The following is a 21,293-nucleotide window of genomic DNA, read 5'->3' as shown; positions in this document are numbered from 1 at the left end:
GTCTGCACTCAACTTACTAGCACACTAGCTCTGACATCTCTGCAGAGCCTAATTTTGAGGCTGCATTCCACATAGTCCAGGCTGGCCTGGAACCCTGTATGATACTGAAGATGACATTGAATTCCAAGAATCTGGGACCCACATCTGCCTGCCTTTATTTACCAAGTGCACATCACCTTGTCAGTTTCCACAGTGCTGTGGATCTCTTATATGATGTACAAGTATGGTACCAACAAGGTCGTATTTCTAGTCCTGCCACCCTAATCTGAACTGGTGGCCTCATTGGCCACTGTGGCTTTCTCGGTTACAAGGGTTGTGTTAAGAGCTCCCATCTGCCTCCAGCACCATACAAATGAAAAGACCAGGGCTGGCAAGATGGCTCAGTGGATAAAATGGCTTACCACACAAGCTTGCGGACCTGAATTAGATCTCTGAACAGTCCTCTGACGGGCATGAAAAACACATGCGCACACACAACAACCACAACAATAAAATCAGGGAAAGACCAACTCTCCAAACATTGACAGACTTTATTGAGGGGGGAGGATTCCCACCTGGGACCCCACCCTCTTAAATAAAAAAGTGCATAGAAAAGAAGGGATTTAGAAACCTTTGTACAATATCTACATCCTGGGTTCCCAGGGCAGGAAAAAGACGATGACTGGGTGGGTTGGAGGCAGGGCTCCTGCCTGCTACATGCCCACATCCACCATGAACAAGAGGGTAGGAGTGAGACACTGAGAGACTAGGGAGCCACAGGCCAGGGTGAGATGGCAGCGGGCACATGAGGAATCTGGGGCAGCGATGGCCTCAGTTAAGGAAGCGACGGCAGCGCTTGGCGCCACAGTTGCAGGGCAGCTTGTTGCTGGCATCCTCGATGGGAAACTTGTAGTCATAGGTGAGCTCCTCACCTCGCAGGATGCGGCGCAGGGCAAAGATGACAATGTGTTTCTGGCCTTCCACATGGATGACACGAGAGAAGCAGTTGGGCTCACATGAGTGGTTGATGAAGCGGGCAGCATTGCCGTGCATGGTGGCATCCACCACATCAAAGTCATCCATGCGGAACATGTAGCACCCAATACCCTACAGTGATGGAACAAAGGAATTTGCTTTCTGCACCTGCAGGTCAGCCAGCACCCACTTACCTCATACCCTTATGGCACTTACCTTTCCATCATAGAACTTCTCTCGCTTGTCAGTCAGCACAGAGCGAATGACAATGCCAGAGTACTCAATGACCATCTCACCAGCATCGATGTTGCGTTTACAGAACAGGCCTCGTCCGTGGATAGCTGATCTACAGGGTAGGATGTGCCATGGAAAATCAGGGGGCAGGGGGACAGAAACCAGGCAGCTCCCCATCATGGCATCTATCCATCCACCCAAGAGGCATTCCACCCCCCTCAACCCCACTAACCTGTAGACACCCACAGCCTCTTTGGATGTCTTTTTGAGATGGCGAAAGCGCATGGCCATGGGAAGCTCCAGGCTGGTGGCACGTCTGGTAGGGTAGAGCAATACCACATAAGTTGATATCCAGGAACAGCACCCTCTTTAGGACCCTTTCAGACCAGGCCCCGTACTCCCTTGCTCTGCACACCTGGTGGACCGAAGCTGCACCTCATCCTCTTCTTCATCGCAGGTGGCTCCCTCAGGGAGCACCCGATGTTGGGAAGCCAGGAAGTTGAACATGTCAAAGGTACACTTCCTGAAAGCGGGAGGATGGTAGGACGGTCACAGTCATGCCTTCAAAGAGATACTGCCTAGCCATTTTTGATCTTGGCCAGTATCGCCAAAGACTATAGGGCTGAAGACAGCATAGAGGAGGTGGGTGGGGGTCCATTCTTCTGACATTAAGTCTACAGATTACTCTTCAGTGGCCTAGTGTCTCAGTTTCATCTTTCTAGACTTAATTCCCAACCACTCACCGGAGATAGACCTCAGCTCGGGCAGCCCCATGAGGATTCAGGGGGGGCTCCTCCTGACCCTCTCCCTGCTGGTGGTAGCGGAACTTATAATGCTGGCAGCGCTGGGCCCCAGGCAGCTGCTCTGCCAGGAAGATGACAGCATCATGGTGTATGCCCAGAAGCCGTGCTCCACTCATTCCTGAGAACAGGGAGGAGGCCACAACAATCACACGGAGGGCCCACCTTGCCCTGGCTCCCAGCATTCCTGGGGATACCTCTTACCACTGAAGGAGAGATGCCTGAGTCGTGCATGCCCTCGAGCCTCTTGCACTTTCTCAATCAAAGTTCTCCATGCTCCTGGAATGAGGGGCCAGAGTAATCAGAATGGGGTCTGAACACTTTCCTCCTCTGCTACTGCTACCCCCAACTCACCCTCCAAGCTCTCTGCCTCCACACTGAAGCCATCATCACTGCTGATCTCAAAGCGCAGGTGAGGACCAGCTCGTTTTGGAACCTGGTTTTCTTTGTCCTCTGGAGATGGAGGCTCTTCCTCAGAGCTTGAGGCCTCACCTGCTTCCACGGGGAAGGTAAGAATAGGAGAGGATCACCTTCCTGGACTCAAAAGCTCTTTCAGGCTAGCAGCAAACACATTTGATCATAGAACTTATGGGGCAGAGGCAGGGGTAGATCTCTGAGTTTGAGGCCAGCCTGGTCTACAGAATGAGTTCCAGGAGAGCCAGAGCTATATAGAAAGAAGTCTTGTCTCAATAAAAAAGATCCAGTGCCCCTGATTCCCAATTGACTGACATTAATCTCTCGCACCTCGGGGCACGAACAGACAGATTTAGGAGAAAGATGGTCCTCATCCTGGTTCAACTACCTATAGAGTCCTGTGGCATTGATTTGGATGTTCTAAGAGGCCTGAAAAAACTTTTCCATCCTAGAGCTGTTTCACTGAAGCATAAAGGCCTGGGCTCTGCAGGCTCACTGAAAGCCAGTCCAACATTCACACCCATATGCCTATGATTATTCTGCTTCTGAAACATTTTATAGATATTGGAGAATTACTTATATGAAATAAATAATGGGGGGAACACTAGGAATTGAGCCTAGAGTCTTGAGTGTTTGAGGTAAACATTTTATCACTAATTTACATACCCAGCTCAATATATACTAAATATTTATAGATATTAAAATATACAGGCTTGGATACATACATTCAAGTACACTCTATATACAACCTGTGGGTCATGACTCTTTTGGAGTCACATATCAGATATTTACATTATGATTCATAACAGTAGCAAAATACAGTTATGAAGTAGCAATGAAGTAATTTTATGGTTGGGGGTCACAACATGAGGAATTGTATTAAAGGGTTGCAGCTGAGAATCATTGTTATAAATTATTTAAGGAACTTCTTAGGGATTGTCTGAACTTAGTATTGTTGAGACAGAAATACATTGTCCAGGTTGGCCTTGAACTCCTGGACCTTCTTGCCTCAAACTCAGAGTAGCTGGGATCAGTCACAAATGATAAAGATAAAGCAAACAGGACTCTAGATGTAGCAAGCGTTAATTGTGACATCGGAATGGTTAAGGGCAACCCTGAGGTCTGGGGCTTGAACAGTAAAGCTAAGATTGCCATCAACTGTCATGGTGAGGATAAGGAACGCTTAGAGGTGAAAGTCAAAGACTGGGACATGTTAACTTAGAGCTCTCTCAGAAAATATCCCCATACTACTTGATAGTGAAGATGGCAAATCAGCAGAAAACAGAACGCAGGCACACGAGTCCAGCGACTAGGCCTAGGCTGTAGAAAGTAATGCGGTAGCTATCAGAACATGGATAGGATTAAGAGCCTTGAAGTTCCCCCAAAAAGCAGGTTGGGGGAGCCACACAAACCAAGGCCCAGACCCTGGGACATAGAAATTGAAGGTTGAGGGGCTGGAGAGATGGCTCAGAGGTTAAGAGCATTGCCTGCTCTTCCAAAGGTCCTGAGTTCAATTCCCAGCAACCACATGGTGGCTCACAACCATCTGTAATGGGGTTTGGTGCCTTCTTCTGGCCTGCAGGCATACACATTAACAGAATATTGTATACATAATAAATAAATAAATTAAAAAAAAAAAAGAAATTGAAGGTTGAAATGAGGCATGATCAGAGGTGAGAGGAAAATGTGGGGTCCCGGAAGCTAGAGAAGGAAGTGTTTCAAGGAGGGGAGTTAGAGAGCAAAAGCTACTGCCAGCAACTGCAGTGTACAACATGGCCAACTACTTTATCCAGGGCAGGGGTGGGGCACAAAAGCAGGAGTGGAACATAACAGAGGAGCAAGACCCACATGCCCAGTCAATCAAACAGTCTTGCACCTTGTCCAAGTCTAGTCAGACAACCCTGACTGCTGCTACAGAAGTCAGATGTCTCCAGGCCTTCAAGGCCTTTCATTACCAACTCCTTCCCACTCCATCTGCTGTTCCCTGAATACATCAAAGGACAGTCACAGAGCCCTTCCCCGTTATTCTTTCTCACACTGCTTATCTAACATGCAGGGTCCCTGAGCTGCAGAATGGACACATCTGGGTCCCCAAGAAGAGCAATGTGCCCGTCATCATCACCATCACACCCTTACGCCACAATGAAACCTCTCAGTTAAGCAGCCCTAGTCCACGTGGCTCTAATTTGGTGATCCCAGGCTAGCTCTATGTACTGAGAATGAGAATCCCAACACCTGGATAGGACTGGGTCACTACAAACCCAGTTTGCCCACCAGCTTACTTAGCTGTTCTAAGAGTGACCCCAGAGACCATCAGAAAACCTCACTTTCAGTCTCACCAAGTCTTAACCAAAACCACTGAAGCACCCACCTGTGATCCAAACTGCAGGTAGACCTGCTAGATTGTTCTCCTACCCCAGCAGTCACCCACTCAAAAGCTCATCATCATTCTCTCAGTCTTTCCCTCAACCACTACCCTTCCCCCTCCCATCAGCTTTGAAGCTGCAGTCCTCATAGCCCCAAGCTCTTTGACCTGCTGCCCTACCTCCTCCTGAGGCTTAGCTCAACTTCTTGGCCAGCTGCCTGGGTGCTGCTCTGGCTTCTCACCAACCACTATCTTCAACATCCGACCCACTCCATGCCACCTGCTCACGCACTCTGCCAATCCAGGATTCACAGGCCTGGTCTGGTGGCTCACTGTGGTAGATGAACTGCTAACAACCCCATCCCTGGCTCCTGAAACACCAGATTCTTCTGATCTTCCTGCTGTTCCTGCTCTTCACTTGGGTTCTGGATGATCCCCTGACTTTTTCGCTTCACTGAGCACTAACTTTGATACCAACATTAGATGTACCCCTATATCATCCCCACATGCACAAAGCCCTGCCATTTGAGTCTGTCCTTCTTTTCGTTGTGAGAGAGGGTCCCACTATGTGGCCCAGTCTACTGCTGAGCCCCAAATCTGGCTCAGCCCAGCACTGCTGGCATTACAAGCAAGGCATCACTAAACCTCATTTCTTTTGTCTTTTGCTGTTGTTTAAGACAGGGTTTCTTTGTGTAGCCCTGGTTGTCCTAGAACTTGCTATGTAGACCAGGCTAGCCTTGAACTTCAAGCTGTCTGCTTCTGCCATCAGAGTGCTGGGATTAAAGGTGTGTGCCACTACTGCCCAGCCACTAACCCTGACTGCTAACAACACTTCTGTTTCTGTGACAAGGCTAGAAGCTCCCTGTGAGTATCTGTGTAACCCTAGCACCTAGCTGTGGGCTTAAACCCAGAGTGTGTGTGTGTGTGTGTGTGTGTGTGTGTGTGTGTGTGTTTTGTCTGTTTCTGCTGTTGAGAGAAAGAGCCCAAGACCTTAGTCCCTGGTCTGAACGGAGTTGGTTTTTTTTTTTCTTTATTTTTTGAGGCAGGGTTTCCCTGTGTAACTGTCCTAGCTGTCCTGGAACTAGCTCTCGTTAGTAGACCAGGCGGGCCTCGAACTCACAGAGATCTGCCTGCCTCTGCTTCCTGAGTGCTGGGATTAAAGGCGTGCACTGAGTTTTTGAAAGTAACCAATTCAGGTTCCGTCAGTCACCAATGGGTCAAGCACAAGGAGGCAATGAGGAGGAAAGGTGGTCTCTACCTGAATACTGATGCCACTGGGACTCAAAGAGGAGGTCTGAGGAACTGTCAGTGGCCCGGGCAGGACCTTCAGGAAGTGGCAGCAAAGGGCACCGGTCCTGAAGGGGCCTGTGAAGAGAGACCTGTCAGGAGGCAAAAATTATTGGGGATAAGGGGGACCAGATTCTCCAGAGAAGGGACCTGGTCACTCACCCAGGACTTTCCTCTTCAGGAGGCTCCCCAGGATTGTTTAAGTCCAGAACCCCACGTACTGTGGGTGTCTTCATCCGCACGCGGCTGGACCTAGAAGGAAGCACAGAGGCTCAACTGCTTTCTCCTGCCCACCTCCACTGATTGCAGCACCAGCCTGAGTCCCATACTTACCCACTGCCACTGATCCCTGGCACTTGGTGGGTATCTTCCAAGGATTCTCCATCTTCATCCAGCCGGGGAGTTTTGTTTGGGGGAGGTACTGGAGGGGATCGGCCAGAGAAGGTGGATACCCTCTTGACTCGGATGGCCTGGCGCGGTGGGCTGGGGGGCCCACTACTGAACACCAGTGTTAGTGGAGGTGGAGGTGGGGGTGGGGCAGGCCGGACCACTCCTACCCCTACTACAGGTAACACACTGAGCAGGGGTCCTGGGGGCAGAGTCCAGGAGGTGGGGGCCGTTGGGGGAATGATAGGGGGAAGAGGCGGCTGCTTTACTGGGGGTGCAACAGGATCACCCTCCCCAGCCATCTTCACAAATACTTGTCCTAACTTGTTGACAAGGATGATCTTGGATGTAGCAGGTTTAGGGGGTTCTGGAGCAGGACCCAGACTCAATACTCGGACCCCTGGAGCCCCAGGGAGCCAGGCAAATGTCCGGGTAGGGTCAGCTGGGCTAGCAGGCAAGCCTTGTGGGGGCTGGCTGCCATTAGCCAAGGGAGGAGCTGAGGGGAGAGATTCCTCTCTGGGACCAGCAGCCCCCTCCCCAGGACCCCCTAGGTTCTTTAACACAAAGTCCACAATTTCTGAAGGCAAGTCTTCAGGAGGTCGGGCTCTGTCCCCAGCTGCTCCGAGGACTCCAGCCCGGCCCACTCCTGGTCCTGAAGGAGGAGTCCCCTGTCCCCGAGGTTGCTGGACAGCTTCCGCCTCACTGTCTGTGCCATCATCCACTCCATCCAGCTGCTCAATTCGGGGCGCTCCAGTGAGGGAACTGGGAGCCAGGGCAGGGCTAGACACCACCGTCACAGGGAAGTGAACATAGTGAGTGGTGGGGCTGGCCTCCTCCTCTGAGCTGTCCCCTGGGCCTGCTTGGCTGCTCCCCACAGCCCCAGCAGCCACAATCTCTTCCTGGAAGGGCTCAGTCCCCAGTAGGCTCGCTGCGAAGTCCAGGTCAGCAGCACTTAGTTCTGACACCACCTCCATGTCTTCAAAATCTGGGCCCAGGTCTTCAGGGGGTGGCAGAGGAGATGAGGCCAGGTCAGGGGGAGCCAGCTCCCCTGAGGTAGGTGTGAGGGCTGTGACTGAGGTAGACAGGGGCACCCTGAGCTGAGGGGAAGTTCTGAGAGGAGAGGAGGTCCGCCGGGATGGTGGTGGCCTTGTGGCCAGGGGGCTAGGACGACGAGATCGCCTGGGGGGAGCTGGAAAGTCCGAGTCTCCCACTGTAGGTATATGGTGGGTCAGGGAAGATGGACTTCCTGTGGAAGAAAAGGTCAGTATAAACAAGCTGTTTCACACTTCCTAATTCTTCCTAGCTTCACTCATTCTTTTTTTCCCAAGACAAGGTTTCTTTGTATATCCCTGGCTGTCCTAGACCAGGATTCTCTAGACCAGAATGGCCTCGAACTCAGAGATCCACCAGACTCTGCCTCCTGACTACAAGGATTAAAGGTGTGCACCACTAACACCCAGCTGCTCTAGCCATTCTTGGCACCATGTCCTTACCTGGGGAGGGCAGAGGACCAAATGAGACACCACCCAAGGGCCTCCGAGATGGTGAGTAGTTGGGCACTTTGATTCGAGCCCCTGAGAAGGAGCGGGGGGTGGGAGGAGGGACACTGCTTGAATCTGTCCGAAGTGGGGGATCCAGATTCTGAACGGGTGAGTGATGTATAGGATCTCCAGGAATCAGGGAATCTGCATCTGGCAGGTCATCATGATTGGGGGGCTCTGAAATGGCAAGGAAATTGTTTCAGGGGAGGTGGAGACTCAGTACCAAAACTTCTCTATACATGCCCCCTCAAGTCTGTAGAGAGACGGCTCAGTAGTTAAGAGCACTTGCTCCTCTTCCATGAGACCAGAGTTCCTTTCCCAGAGACTATGCCAAGTGGCTCACAATCACTCCAGCTCTAGGGGATCTCACCCCTCTGGCCTCTGTAGGCTCATGTACACACAGTCAGGGAATAAGCACATCTGGGCCCCAAACCAACTTTACCACTTATTGTAGTGATAAACCTTCCCCTTGTACATAGTACAGTGGAGTCAGTGCCCTTAGCAAGAGCACACGATCCTTAGGAAACCAGCTGTGACCACTCCTGTTCCCTACGGCTGGTAGTCTCTTCCCTCACTTCCTGTAAAACGCTGGGCACAGCCTCTGTAGTATGCTTCAAAGCCAGCTGCTATTGCTTCTGTCATTCCAGGAAAGGGAAGATAAGTACATCCTTAAGTTTCTTTTTCGTCTCTCGAGACAGTGTTTCCCAGTAGCTATGGAGTCAGTCCTCGCTCTGTAGACCAGGCTGGCCTTGAACTCACAGAGATCCACCTGTCTCTGCCTCCCAAGTGCTGGGACTAAAGGTGTGCACCACAACCACCTGGTTCATCTTTAAGTTTCTTAAGGCAAGGAGGGTATGGGGGTGGTGGTAACCTCTTTGGGAGGTCCCATCTAGGGAATGGGGTGAGGCTACCTGAGGAAGGGGTGGGGCTATGCACAATGGTCTGGTTCTCCTCTGCTGCCTCCAGGTGAACCGGCTCCTCCCTTGGCCCCCAGGGGCGATACTCTAGAATTCGGCACCGATACCAGCAGCGCCTCCGAGCATCCACTGTGCTCCAGTACAGGCGAGAGCACCTGGAGCAGACATAGGGGACAACAGTTAGGGAAACCTAGAAACAACATCCAGCCCTGGAGTCCTCCTCCCCCCATCAGCCCTAGAGTGCTCACTGATAGCCAATGGGGAAGAGCCGACCCTCACAGTCTGAGAGATCAGACAGGGTGCCCAGGGAGTTGATTCTGATGGAGCCTATAGTACAAAGGAGAGGTCAGATAGGGTAGTGCCAGGTAAGGTCAGCAGCAGTATGTAAGAGAGCAAATGGCTTACCAATGAGTATATTGATGACATCTGGTTCAAGCCCAGTCAAGAACTTTCGTTTGAAGTTGATGCCCTCAAAGTCCACATAGACCCGCCGGAGAACATCAAAACCGTCAGGGGTCACGATCTCCTGGGAGGCAGAAAGCAAATGGGGGTTGCTGAATTGGCAGAGGGTAGAAAAGTGTGAGGGAAAAGCTCTGAAGGCAGGGACTCGGCACTCAAGGGCTTGGCCTATAGGGCCACAGGGAAACACGAGACAATAGGGGAATAGGCAGCTGATTCCAGCATCCTGGCCCACCTTGCCATCTAGGAGGTCTGTGTGTTTCTGGCAGAAAACCTTCTTGTCATCCTGGAAGATGCAGTAGCTGGCCCGAGCACACATGAAGTGGAAGTTGCTGAGGCAGGAGGACAGGCAGCAGCCCACTGTGGCTCCAGGCTTCAGGCAGAGCTCACAGCGCTGGGGGAGGAAGGGACTGCTGAGATGAAAACTATGTGGCTCAGCATCACTGATAATCTGCACAGTTGCTAGGCCTGGCTGGCCTAGCATTATACAGCCTTCCCTGGCTGTCTCCAGGGCCAGGTATACACCCAAACAACCTCTGAAAGCTGAAGTGACCCTGGGAAAAGTCACCAGCTCTTGCTGACTGGTACTCTCTCCCTTCTTTACACTAGTCATCACACAGCTCCGGCTTCTTCTTCTCAGGAAGAGTCTTCTTCTCTGAGACTTCACCCAGGGACACACATTGAGAAATGTCTTTTTGTTTGTTTTTGTTTTTTTCCAGATAGGGTTTCTCTGTGTAGCCTTGGCTGTCCTAGAACTCACTCTGTAGACCAGGCTGGCCTCATACTCACAGAGATCCTTCTGCCTCTACCTCCCGAGTGCTGGGATTAAAGCTTGTGCCATCACCTCCAGGCTGAAAAAGGATTCTGAAGCTGACTTGATTGGGTTAAAGAGACTGCCTAGTAAGAGGGAGATGGCACTGTATGGAAGGTGTCCTATAATGGTACTGTCAACAGGTGGTTAACACCTATCTCTTGGGATACAGGCCTAGATCAAGCTAGAGAAAAAATGTTGTCAATCATCAGGGCCAAAGTTTTGAGACAACCAAACGGGCACTGAGAGAGCCAGACCAGGGGCACATGCCTACAATCCCAGCATTCAGCAAGCAGAAGCAGAAAGAGTACGTTTGGAACACGATTGGGCTACATATGAGTACCAGGACAGCCAGGGCTCATGACACTGTCTCCAAAAACCAAACAACCAACCAAATAAATAAATAGAAGGGGGAGGGCTGAGACTATAGCTCAGTGGTAAAACACTTGCCTAGCACATGTGAAGCCTTAATTTCAATTCCCAGCACAAGAAGGGTTCTAGAGACCAGCAGTGGAACAGAAGGACATGTCCCAGAGATTGCCATGTAATAAAGGGTAAGCTCTACACTGAAGGAAGGACCAACCTGTGACCCCAGGAGCTGCCCACCTTTCTGGGCCCACGCCCTTACCATCTGCCTTCCTCGTGCAACAGCAGCATGAACATTCTTAAGGGAGCCATCATTCTCCTCAAACACTTCAGCTGACCAAATGGCACAATTGACATGTGTCCACTCATTTTGCCCAATGTACAGGAGCCGCCCAGCCTCCTGTGGGAAGAGGAGGAGTGGCATTAAGGGAGATGGGGGGTTCCGAGGACCAGGCCCCACAACCTAGAGCTTTGCATAGTAACCTTTACCTTGGAGTCAGCATCCCCATACTTGAGACAGAGTGCACACTGACGGGGATCATCCAGGTGTGAGAAAGCAGCTGGGTCCTTGCTCTGGAAAGCTGTGAAGGATGAGGGAAAGTAAGCCAAGGAGTCAGGATCTAGAGCGTGGCCCAACAATCAGGTACCAGCCTCTGCTTCCTAGTACCTGCTGAAGGATCCCCTGGAGGTTGACCAGATTCTGGGGTCTCTGATTCTTGCTGTCTCCACTGGGCATAGACATGGTCCAAGGAAGGGGGCAACACGGCATTGGGAAGGACTCCGCTGTGAAGGCAGAGTTAGTATCCGATGTGTTCAACAAAGGCAGTTCAACTGGAGCCCACCCACAATATAAGCTTTAGCACGCCATGACTCCTCCTCTTCCATTCTCACTTGGACTTTTTTTCTCCCAAATAAGCTACACTCCTCTGTGCTAGCTAGATGTGCTATTCCTAAGCTTCTGGAATACTCTGCCTCTCAGCTTAGGTGTCACCCTTGCAAGACTCCTTCTGATCCCCAGACTCTAGTGGCTTATTTGTCTAGGCTCCCACAGCCTCTTGGGCTCTGACCACTAGGCCATCAGTGCCTGCCTACCATCCAAAACATGAGCTTCCCCAAATGCTTTCTAAAAGTAGAAACAGAGACTGGAGAAATGATTCAGTGGTTAGCAGCACTGGCTGCTCTTCCAAAGGACCCAGTTCAATTACCAGGACCCAAATGGCAGCCTATAACTGTAACTCTAGTTCCAGGTGATCAGACACCCTCATATGAACAGACATGCCATACAGCTGGCAATGCACATAAAATAATTGAAAAAAAAATAAAAAGCAGAAGCAAAGACAGTGCTAATCACACACATACACCTTTGCTAGTCTAGAAGCAATGAGGAAAGCTTACCCTGGCTCTACCACCCTCCTCTCCAGCCTTGACCTGAACCCTGCTCCTTATCCTAAACCTCATCCCTGGAATCCAAGTGCCCTTGCTGTTGGCCTCACTCCTTGACCCCCCCCACCAGCTACTAAATCTTGCTCACTTTGGCAGCCGGGTATTCCGTCGCCAGTACTTAGGGTCATGGGCGTCGAACCAGCAGAACGCAGACTCTAGCAGCTGGAAAATGGGTTAACAGGATGAGAAGAACAGATGGGGCAGGGTCTGAAGGGACAATCTTTGTCCCTTACCGCCACTCCAATTACCCTCTAGCACCACCCCAGCATTCACCTTCAGTAGGAGTCCTTTCATCTGGCTTCCAGCCCGGCGCTCTGGGGTCTCTCCTTCTTCTGAGTGCCTCATCAAGATGGCTGCCATGTCTTCCATGAAGCTGTGCTGTAAGGGAGTTTCTTAGTGTCTGGGCCCTGACCCCAAACTCCAGCCCCAAACCACCTCTGCCCTCTTCTCACGGAAGCCAGCTGCTCCTCCCCATGCCCCACTCACCACAGACTTATAGTGGCCTTCCTCAAAGCGCTGTCCCACAGCTTGCAAATCGCAGGGTCCTGGGTGGAGCTGCTTCCCATCCTGCCCACACTGCAAATTCAAAAAGTCAGAAGGGCTGATCCTGAGCCCGACCCCTCCCAATTGCCTCTGGGGTCCTCCATACCTGGGTGCACAGCAGCAACGGGCCTGCCACCTTCGAGCTCAACAGGCCCTGGAGCACCTGGCGCAGGCCTCCCTGCAGGGCCCCACTCAGGGCCTCTCTCCAACGGGGCTGTGTTGCCCCAGCACATGGCCCACATGTGTACAGCACCGAGTCTGGCAGGCCGGAAAGGATCTCATAGTCTTCATCTAAAACAGCCGATGACAAAGGAGACAATGGATTGGAAAGATTTAAGGGCTCTTGAGAGGCCCCTAGACTCAAGGACAGTTAGTGTACCTGTCATCCTACAGGCCTGGGGTAGGAATAGGGTCCCCCAAGGGCTGAACCTGTGCCCCTTAAGTACTCTTCTTCTCACCTGAAAGTCCCTCACATTTGGCATGCACCCAGTGGTCACACTGTGCGCACTGCATCATCTTGCTCTCATAGTCATTGTCTTCATAGCAGCGTGTGCAAATTGGGCAGTAGTTCCCTGGCGGAGGAAGTTAGAGGTCAAAGTCAAGAGCAGCCAGGAGCAGGCCTGAGTCAGGTGCAGAGGCTGTACACATCTCTGACAACTACACAAGCTGCTTCCATTACACCCTTCAGTCTAAAAGCTGTCTGTGGACAGAGCATGTGTTCTCTGTAGTCAATACCTTTCAAAAATAAAAGAAAAAATTTTGCTAAATGATCTGGGTGAACAAATGAAGAAAGCACTGGTCTTCAAGCTGCCCAGTGGAAACTTGGGCTCTTCCAGGATCTTAGTGACTAGGTGGATTCCCAAGCCCTGTACTTGCACTTCTCAGAGTGGCTCTGCTCTGTGCTCATTATTTTGTATACTGGAGGACTTCTGCAGCTAAAAGCTGGAAAGCTACTAGAATTTCTTCCTTTCGTTGCTGGAGGCCCACTAAGTAGGACCCTAGTCCAGAGCCTGGCCCATTCCACCCCCCGTTCTCCTGCCAGGTCCTACCTTTCTCATAGAGCTCGGTGCACCTGGGACAGAGGCTGTAATCTCCAGACCATTCGACGTCCCAGTTCTTGCCTGGAGTTGCCCCACAGCTCTTACAGCGCACACAGGCTGAACAGATCTGGGGAGAAGGGTGATGTTAGAAGACAGCTGGACAGCAGGCTGCAGCAGACTGACAGTGAGATGCAAAGAGAGGTGGAGGGAAACAAATGAAGGACCAGTACAGGACATTATGCTAAGAGGAGGAGGAGAAAGGGAGGGGAGAAGTGGATCTCAAGAATCCTTCCTGTGAGGCTAGGAATACTGAACTCATGAGCTCCTAAAAGTCAATTCTGCCTGGGTGTATACTCTACCCAGAGAATGCTGCCTGTCACATTTTCAAGAATGATGACCAGACCAGCCCTTACATCTTTTGAGAGCTTTGGCTAGGTTAAATCTGAGGGCGGAACAAGTAGAATGCCAGAGCAAGAGACATGGACTCATCGCTCACCCAGTGGCGCCGTTTACGTGTGGCTCGGGTTGGGTAGCTGGGTCCTAGGCAGGCTGGGTGGTAAGCATGGCGGCAACGTTCACACTCCAGGAGGTGCTAGAGGACAGTGGAAGAGAAAGCAGGGTAAAATATACTGTATAATGATACCCCTCCCACTAGGCCTCCATCTGCCCCAGGCTGCTAGTGCCCCACCTTGGACCCACGGCCTTTGCGCCCACAGACATGGCAGAACTTGCAGCGCCGGCAGCACCAGGTATCTCGATGCTGGGGCAAGGGCCGTTCAGCCTCCTCCAGACAGAACGGGTGGAAAGGATCACAGCAGACTTGGCAAAAGACCAACTAGGAGGGATAAGGAAATGATGAACAGAATGAGGCTGGACAGCCAGGGGACGAGCCCTGGGTGAATGGAGGCTTGCAGGCCAAGATTATCTTAAAAAAAAAAAAAAAAAAAAAAAGAGTACCAACCTCATGGAGGCCTTTGCTAGCACACAGAAGGCACACCATTGGCGGTCCCCCTGGCACAGAAGTTAGCACACTGAGACCGCCCATAAGCCACACGTTCTCTAGGTCACAATCCTCCTGGGTAGTAGAAAAGGACACAGGATCAGAAAGCAGCCAGGAACATGAGTCAGATCCATGCTGAAAGCTGTTTACTCTTGATACAATCAAGAATTTCTCCCACCACAGGCTCTACAATTGACCCTCAACCCTGTACCTTAAAATCTACTCGGACCCGGTGCACACCATCAGGGGACTTCTGCTTTCCAGTCCAGCCATTGGGGAAAGAGGCAAAGGAGCCAGGGGCTAAAGAATCCTAAGGAGGGATATGGCATTGTCAAAGGATGCCAATCCCACCCCTCTGTAGACTCCTCTCCTCACTGGCCTCCCCCAACCTGCCAGACCCTGCTTTTTGCCCAGATCCCACTTGGCTTTCCAGAAAGGCAAGGCCTGCCTCATCCCTCAGGACCTGTCCTCTGGTGAGGACACACCACGACACTCAGGTGTGCCCATCACCCTGACTTGCCAGGTAGCTCCTGGAGAGCAGGAGCCATGCCTCACACAGGGCTTGGGGTTCTCGGAGCGGGCCGTGCTGACCTTGTCCAGGCGCCTTCGGGCCTTGAGCTGCAACACAGGCTGCAGGGTGGGTTTGCGGGGCCGGCTCTGCTCCTCGGGTTCTAGCACTGGCAGCTCTAGGCAGGACACAGGACAGCTGACCCTTCCCATGCTGGGCCCTCCACCCCTCTGCACCTACATCCAGGGCTTCCTCCAAGCAGGCCCTTAGTGAGCACCTCACACCAACTGTGTATGTGCGTTCCTAGAACTACTTTGTCCTTTTATCCCCAGCTACCCTTGTGGACAGACTGAAGAGCCCTGTCCCTTCTAAATAAAAGGCAGAAGGCCCTGGACTTCACCCCCAGAATGGCCAAAAGGAAAAGAGACATAGGACAAACTAACTGAGAACGCACCATGTTCTCTGGGGGTTCGACGTCTTGGAGCAGGGGGACCCCCGGGATCTGAGTCATCTGAGTCCTCGAAGACATCATAGGAGGGCCTCTGTTTGACGCAGCGTCGAGCTGACTTGCGCTGCAGTAGGAGGGAGTCCTGCTCCTCGGGACCGGGAGTGGCCCCCACCTCCTCCCGGGGCCCCCCAGCTCCTGCCCCCCGGCGTGGGCCTGGGGGACCAGGGGAGGCCTCGGGAGATTCATCGGAATCCCAGGGCAACAGCGTCTTCACTATCGTCCGGCCTGTGGGAACAGGGGACCTAGTAGGATCTGAACTCAACAAGGGACATGGGCACCAACACAAAGGAAATTCGGGAAGTGTGGCACAAAAGGAATGCAGGAGAGATGCAAGCTTTGGTAGAGGACACATGACAAATGCAAAGGCAAGGGGGAGAACAAAGAAAATGTGGCCTCTGCCACACTACTAAGGTTTTACGAATAAATGCTCTTCAATCTTTATTACCTTTTTTTGCTAGCCGTTCCATCTTCCGAGCCTCTATCTTGTCACACTTCCGGTATCTGGGGAGGGGAGCAGCACGTCACCAGGGTAGGGGACTGGTGGTCTGGGGGAAGAGAGGAAGCTCTCCACAAGGATGCCAATCCCACTGCTCTGACTGGGCAGAAGAAAGGCTGGGGCAGGAGGCTCAAGTGACTGACAACCCCAGATGAGACCAGAAGGCCACACTCCAGCTACTTACACACAGCACTGCTTCTTAGTGTTGGGGCCCCCAAACTTAGGTTTATCCAAGCAGTTGACACAAGAGCCACAGTCTTGCACACGCAAGCAACCCCGGCAATGCCCGCAACGAGCCATTCTCATCTTCTTGCCATGGTGAGATGGCAGTGACCGCCGTGGCGTATGGGCCAGGGCCCCTGCAGACCCTGTAGGCTCCAAGTCTCCCGCAGGCTCTGTGGATTCCACCTTTTCCCGTTGGGATCGGGATGGGACACTCTCAGTCTCTGATGCTGATGAGGTATCTATTGTTACAGATGGAGGGGAGACAGAGCCACAAAACACTAGGTATCCTATCTCGTTTCTCTGTTTTCCCTATGCTTTCCCACACTGACAGGCTCCAGGTACCCTGGAACTAACTGGGTTTGTCCACTTGCCCCCTAAGCTCCAACAAAGCCCTCTACTCAGCTCCCTAGAGCTCTTGCTCATGCACAAACCTTGTTGTCTAGCCTCCCCCTACACAAGTCCCCTACCCTCAGCTGCGAGGTCCTGCCGATCCCGGAGAGGGAGGGCACTGAGGCGGGGTACATCTTCAGGCACCATGGCCCGAGCCTGACCCAAGGCCACAGCAGCATGACGGCAGACATGTTTGATTCTGGGGCCTTGCACAGGTGACTCAGGGCCCTGGGAGAGGAAAAACCAGGAACAGGTGTGGGAAATTGTTCCTTATGATCCTGTAGCCAGCCTTCTTCAGAAGACCCTCCTCTCACTGCATACCGAGGCTCGATCTCTCTTAGCGTCCATGGATTCATCTTCAGACTTGACACAGCCTCTGTCTGGGGTCTGTTTGACAGTCCCCACAGCCTCCTCCATTTGCACTACAGGACTTGGCTGCTAGAGGAAATAACAGGGTTAGGGGCTGCAAAGTGAGGACCAGTGGGAACAGGGGAGTAGGAGAGGGAAGGGATAGGGCCAGGGAACAAACAGGTGGAAATGAAGGGGAAACGGGTGAAATGTTCCTGCTAAACACTGGCTAGGGAGACAGCTGCATGAAGGCAGGGGCCTGCTTTTCAAAGCACTGCACTCACCGACATTGAAGCTGCCACTTTCTGCTGTTGCTGCTGATCAATCTTGAATAGCTGCACCTTAGCTCTCTTAAGGAGGCTAAACATTTTTTCCTCCACCCCAGACAGCGGCAGCGGACCTAGACTTGCACCAGGGGCCTTCTCCAGTGGTGGTGTCTGCTGCGGTGATGGAGGTGGCTGCAGCTGTACCTGTGGCTGTACTTGCGGTTGCTGTGGTGGTAGTGCCTGGGGTAGGAGCTGTGTCTGCAAGGCCTGTGGGGGCTGCTGGAGCTGAGTCTGAAGCTGCTGCCCATTGCTCAGAGCTGGAGTCCCATTGTGGGGCACCTCGACCTTAATAGGTGTGGTGACCACAGGGACAAATCGAGGCAAGCTGAGGTGGTTGGTCCGCCCCACTGCCCGAGGCTCAGGCTCAGCTGGAGAGTCATCAGCAGGAGGCAGCTCTGGCTCAGGGGTTTCAAGAGCCCCAGGAGGAGGAGGAGTAAGCACCGATTCATAGATCTTCAGGTGGGCTTCACTTGGGGTAAACTGAGGGGCCCGAAGGAGTAGGGGCCTCCGGGAGGGAGTGGCAGGGGTGGGTGGTGGAGATGGTGCTGGTGGTGATGAGGCTGGTGGAGGAGCAGGGGGAGGCGGCGGCAGCTCTCGGGTTAATGAAGTCCAGCGAAACGTGGGTTCTCTTAGGATAGACCGTCTCTTCTCAGGGAGTGGGACTGGAGTAGATGGGGGAGTTGGGACACGAGGTGGAGAGGGGACTGGTACTGGCTCCTGGGGAGCAAGTGGGGAGGTCGCAACAGGGGGTCGAGCAATAGAAACCTCCACCTTTGGAGGCTTGGGAGGGTCTTCGTCCATAAATCGCCGAGGTGTCTTGATAACACGGGAGGAACGGGCACTCACCACAGGCATAATAAACTGCCGTATATTCTTCAAGAAGGTAGTACTTTTGGGGGCCACAGTAGGACTGTCTTCCGGAGAGCTTCCTGTGGTGGTGCTGGGGTTTGGAGTGGGAGAAAAGGTACCCTCTGGAACTGACCGAGCAGCTTCCCGCTCTGCCCGTTGGCTAGGAGTCAGGGGAGGCCGGCCTCTTTTCCTAGAGCATGTAGCTGGCACCACAAGAGGAGGAGACTCTTCTTGTTTCTCTGAGGCTGGGTGTGGGGAAGGGGAAGGTGGGGGAAGAGGAGAAACTGGGGGTGGCAGAGGGGATGCTGGAGGTGGAGATAGTGCAGGGGGTGGGAGAGGAGGTGGTGGTGAAGGGGCTGGAGGAGTCAAGGGTGGTGATGACAGCTTTGCCTCTTCCTTTTCCTTGACTAGCATCACTTCTTCCTCAGTCACAGCTGTCTCAGTCTCCTCTTCTTTGTCCTCAGTGTTGTCTTCCTTTTCTTCCTTTTCTTCTCCCTCCTCCTCCAGTTTCTGCTCTGGTTTCTTCCAACAAGGGTCCCCTTCCTGTTCATCTTCATCTTTTCTTTGGGGGGTATCCTGCCATTTTTCTCCATGTTGACTATGACCCTGACCTGATTCTAGTCCCTGGGACAACTGTCCCATCTTCACTTTTTTAGCCTTTGAAACAAACTTGATCATAAGGGGAAGTCCACCTCGGCCTCTGCCCCTGCCTCCACGGCCTCCTCTCCCAGGCTGTCCTCCACGTTTGGGGGTTCCAGGTCCTGGACCAGGTCCCTCCTTGCACTTCCAGCTGCCAGTTCTGTTCTTTACTGGAACCACAGGAGGTGGAGGCTCAGGTTTAGGGATTGTCACAGCCGCCTCTGCTATCACTACTGCTTGCTGCTTTTTCCGACAGGGGCCTGCTGGCCGTCCTGGAGGTCGTCCCCGAGACCGACGGGGAGTAGAGGGTTCACATGCCCGGCTCCGGGGGGCTTGGGGTGCCTGGGCCCGCCGGAGAAGTTCAGTCAGTGCCTGCACCATCCGTTCTGTGCCCTCCTCACCCCGTTTCCGAGAAGAGGTCTTTGGGGGACCAGGAGCCACATCTGCTAGGCGAGGAGGAGGAAGGGGGGTCGTCTTATGCTTTCGGCCCCGACCCCGAGGGGCTCGACCTAAAAGGAAAACAGTTATGGGGAGTTGGGTCAAGCTGGCCCGGAGGACTTAATAAAAACACCCCAGAAGGGCAAGGTTCTAAGTCTTACTTGTCTGTTCCCCCAAAGCCCCAGCTAGCTTGGACTCTGAACACAGGACACACTCAGGAACTGGTGGAAACTAGGTGACCGCCAGAGAGAGCTGACACAAAGGGCAAGACCATCCCCGTCAAACTAGAGAGAGGTAGAGCTTCCCCATCACTCACCTCGTTGGGACCGGAGCGCAGAGCGCAGGGAACTGGGGGCCACATCTTCATCTGAATGAAAACCCTGAAATTCCTGATTTAGGGGACCAGGGGTGAGGGGAGAAAGAGCAGTCAGTGCCAAAGCCCTGGTTCCACCTGGGTTTCAGGTGTTGAGGATATAATACTTAGCTTCCACCTTAAGGTACTCCAGCTTATTTACCAAAAAAACTTAACAGACTGAGGCCAGGTCAGAGGAAATGAAGGCACAACGTATTTTTGAACCAGACCATACCAGCACAGCCTTCGGTGGGTCACTGGCCCAGAACACTAGAGGGTCTCTCTCCTTAAGAGAAGCAGTAGGCATTACACTGAGGGCTAATTCCAAATTAATACAAAGCAAGTCCTTCATCTACACCCGTTCAGGGCATTCCTAAATGGGAATGGGAATGCTGTGGGGTGGGGGGAGAAGGTGGAGCAGGTGGTTTATCACATTAGAAGCCACTCGGAGCCCTCAGAGGACTACTAGCTCTCCTAAGCAATATAATCCACACATCCTTCTCCAAAAGGCTCAGAGGGCTAAATCACCAGCTGCACTCACCCCAGACTCAAGACACAGCTCTCCTTCTATCCCTCTTCAACCTGTGCCCGAAGAATCCTCCACCACTCTATCTTAGAACCAAAGAGCAGCAGGGACACTGGGAAACCAGGGATGTGTCGCAGCTTGTGAGGCCCAAGAAGGCAGCCTGCAGGTAAGAGCCCATGAGGCTCTAGTCCTGGTCCATTAAGGCCACGCTGCTGCTGTCAACCACCACTGGTCGAGCATGCAATCCCCGTGGCCCCTTCACCCACTCCTCTTCAGCTCTGCCATTGCTACCGCGAAAGATCAGCTCAGGACACCAGCAGGGCTTGCCTGGAGCCCAGGCGTCTAGCTGCAATCAGGTTTTCCCTGACCACTTTCAAAGGCCCTAACCGCCCGAAAGCTCCACGCAGCCTGCCTCCTTCCATGCTTATTTCCAAGCGTCCCGAGAACCCCACTTGTCCACAACACCCTTCGAAGCTATCCGGAGCCCTGCAAGCCCCTGGCCTCCGCCCCACCCGGCTCAAGAGACGCCTCCGACCGCCTCACCTCCTCCTCGGATTCCCCGTCACTGCTCTCCTCCTCCGGCATGCAGCCTCGGTTCGGGCCCCAGCCCCGGCCCCGGCCGCGGCCCCGGCCCCGCTGAACGCGCGGACCAGCCCACAGACGGCGGAGCCGGCGCAGGCCCCGGCGGAGCCCCAGCAAACGGAGCAGGGCCGTGTCCTCCCCGGGCTCGGCTCCTCCCGGCCCCGCCGCGCCGCCGCCGCGCCGCAGGGTTACCCGCACTCTTTCGGCTCCGCTGCCTCGGCCGCCGCGGCCCCCGCCCCCGCCGGAACCCCGCGGCCGGCCCGGGAAGCGGCCCCGTGCGGAGCCAGGCCCGGGGCAACTGCCGCCGCCCGCCGCCGCCGCCATCTTGGCACCGTGAGAGGGGCCGGGGAGGCGGGGGGAGGGGCGGCCCGTGCGCAGGGCCGGGGGGAGGGGAGCAGGGGAGGGGCGAAGCGGGGCGGCTGCGGCTCACGACAACAACTAGCGCCGCTGTGGGGCGGGCAGGAGCCCGGGATGGGGAGGGAGGGGGGGGCTGGGCTGGCCACGCGCGGGGCACCACGGGAGCAGGAGTCCGGGCCGGTCGGCCG

At 53.5% G+C, this 21,293-nt stretch overlaps 1 protein-coding gene across 2 annotated transcripts; it reads right to left on the bottom strand.

Annotated features, from left to right (window-relative positions):
- Positions 1-510: 510 nt before the first annotated feature.
- On the bottom strand, positions 511-21,087 carry Kmt2b (lysine methyltransferase 2B). 2 transcript variants are annotated; one of them, XM_048438229.3, is made up of 37 exons: positions 20,710-21,087; positions 19,605-19,677; positions 17,321-19,359; positions 17,010-17,126; positions 16,766-16,916; positions 16,258-16,537; positions 16,023-16,078; positions 15,524-15,802; positions 15,153-15,247; positions 14,773-14,871; positions 14,523-14,636; positions 14,250-14,396; positions 14,058-14,153; positions 13,571-13,688; positions 12,980-13,093; positions 12,628-12,812; positions 12,465-12,554; positions 12,252-12,356; positions 12,067-12,140; positions 11,203-11,318; positions 11,025-11,116; positions 10,798-10,935; positions 9,594-9,752; positions 9,305-9,425; positions 9,148-9,226; positions 8,894-9,054; positions 7,935-8,159; positions 6,388-7,687; positions 6,217-6,306; positions 6,026-6,132; positions 2,343-2,480; positions 2,193-2,267; positions 1,932-2,109; positions 1,604-1,711; positions 1,421-1,504; positions 1,171-1,300; positions 511-1,086 (listed from the first exon to the last, which is right to left on the bottom strand). In XM_048438229.3, the coding sequence occupies exons 1-37, from the start codon at positions 21,070-21,072 to the stop codon at positions 811-813; spliced, it is 8,172 nt and encodes a 2,723-aa protein (XP_048294186.3). In that variant the 5' UTR covers positions 21,073-21,087; the 3' UTR covers positions 511-810. The 2 variants fall into 2 exon arrangements, with proteins under 2 accessions (XP_048294186.3, XP_085545432.2); XM_085689306.2 differs by having other exon boundaries at positions 17,010-17,123.
- Positions 21,088-21,293: the final 206 nt, after the last annotated feature.

This window comes from Myodes glareolus, chromosome 1 (assembly GCF_982192425.1).
Source record: "Myodes glareolus chromosome 1, mMyoGla1.1, whole genome shotgun sequence".
NCBI classification, from domain to species: Eukaryota; Metazoa; Chordata; class Mammalia; order Rodentia; family Cricetidae; genus Myodes; species Myodes glareolus.
Note: the sequence above shows the minus strand (reverse complement) of the source record. Positions and strands in the feature narration are given on the sequence as shown.

Excerpts from the sequence above, each read along its gene's own strand:
- Kmt2b (XM_048438229.3), bottom strand. The coding sequence starts at position 21,072 with ATGGCGGCGGCGGCGGGCGGCGGCAGTTGCCCCGGGCCTGGCTCCGCA. Across the intron at positions 6,133-6,216 it reads CCTGAAGAGGAAAGTCCTGG|GCCCCTTCAGGACCGGTGCC; the intron begins GTGAGTGACCAG and ends CTCTCTTCACAG. Across the intron at positions 1,087-1,170 it reads AGAAGTTCTATGATGGAAAG|GGTATTGGGTGCTACATGTT; the intron begins GTAAGTGCCATA and ends CCATCACTGTAG.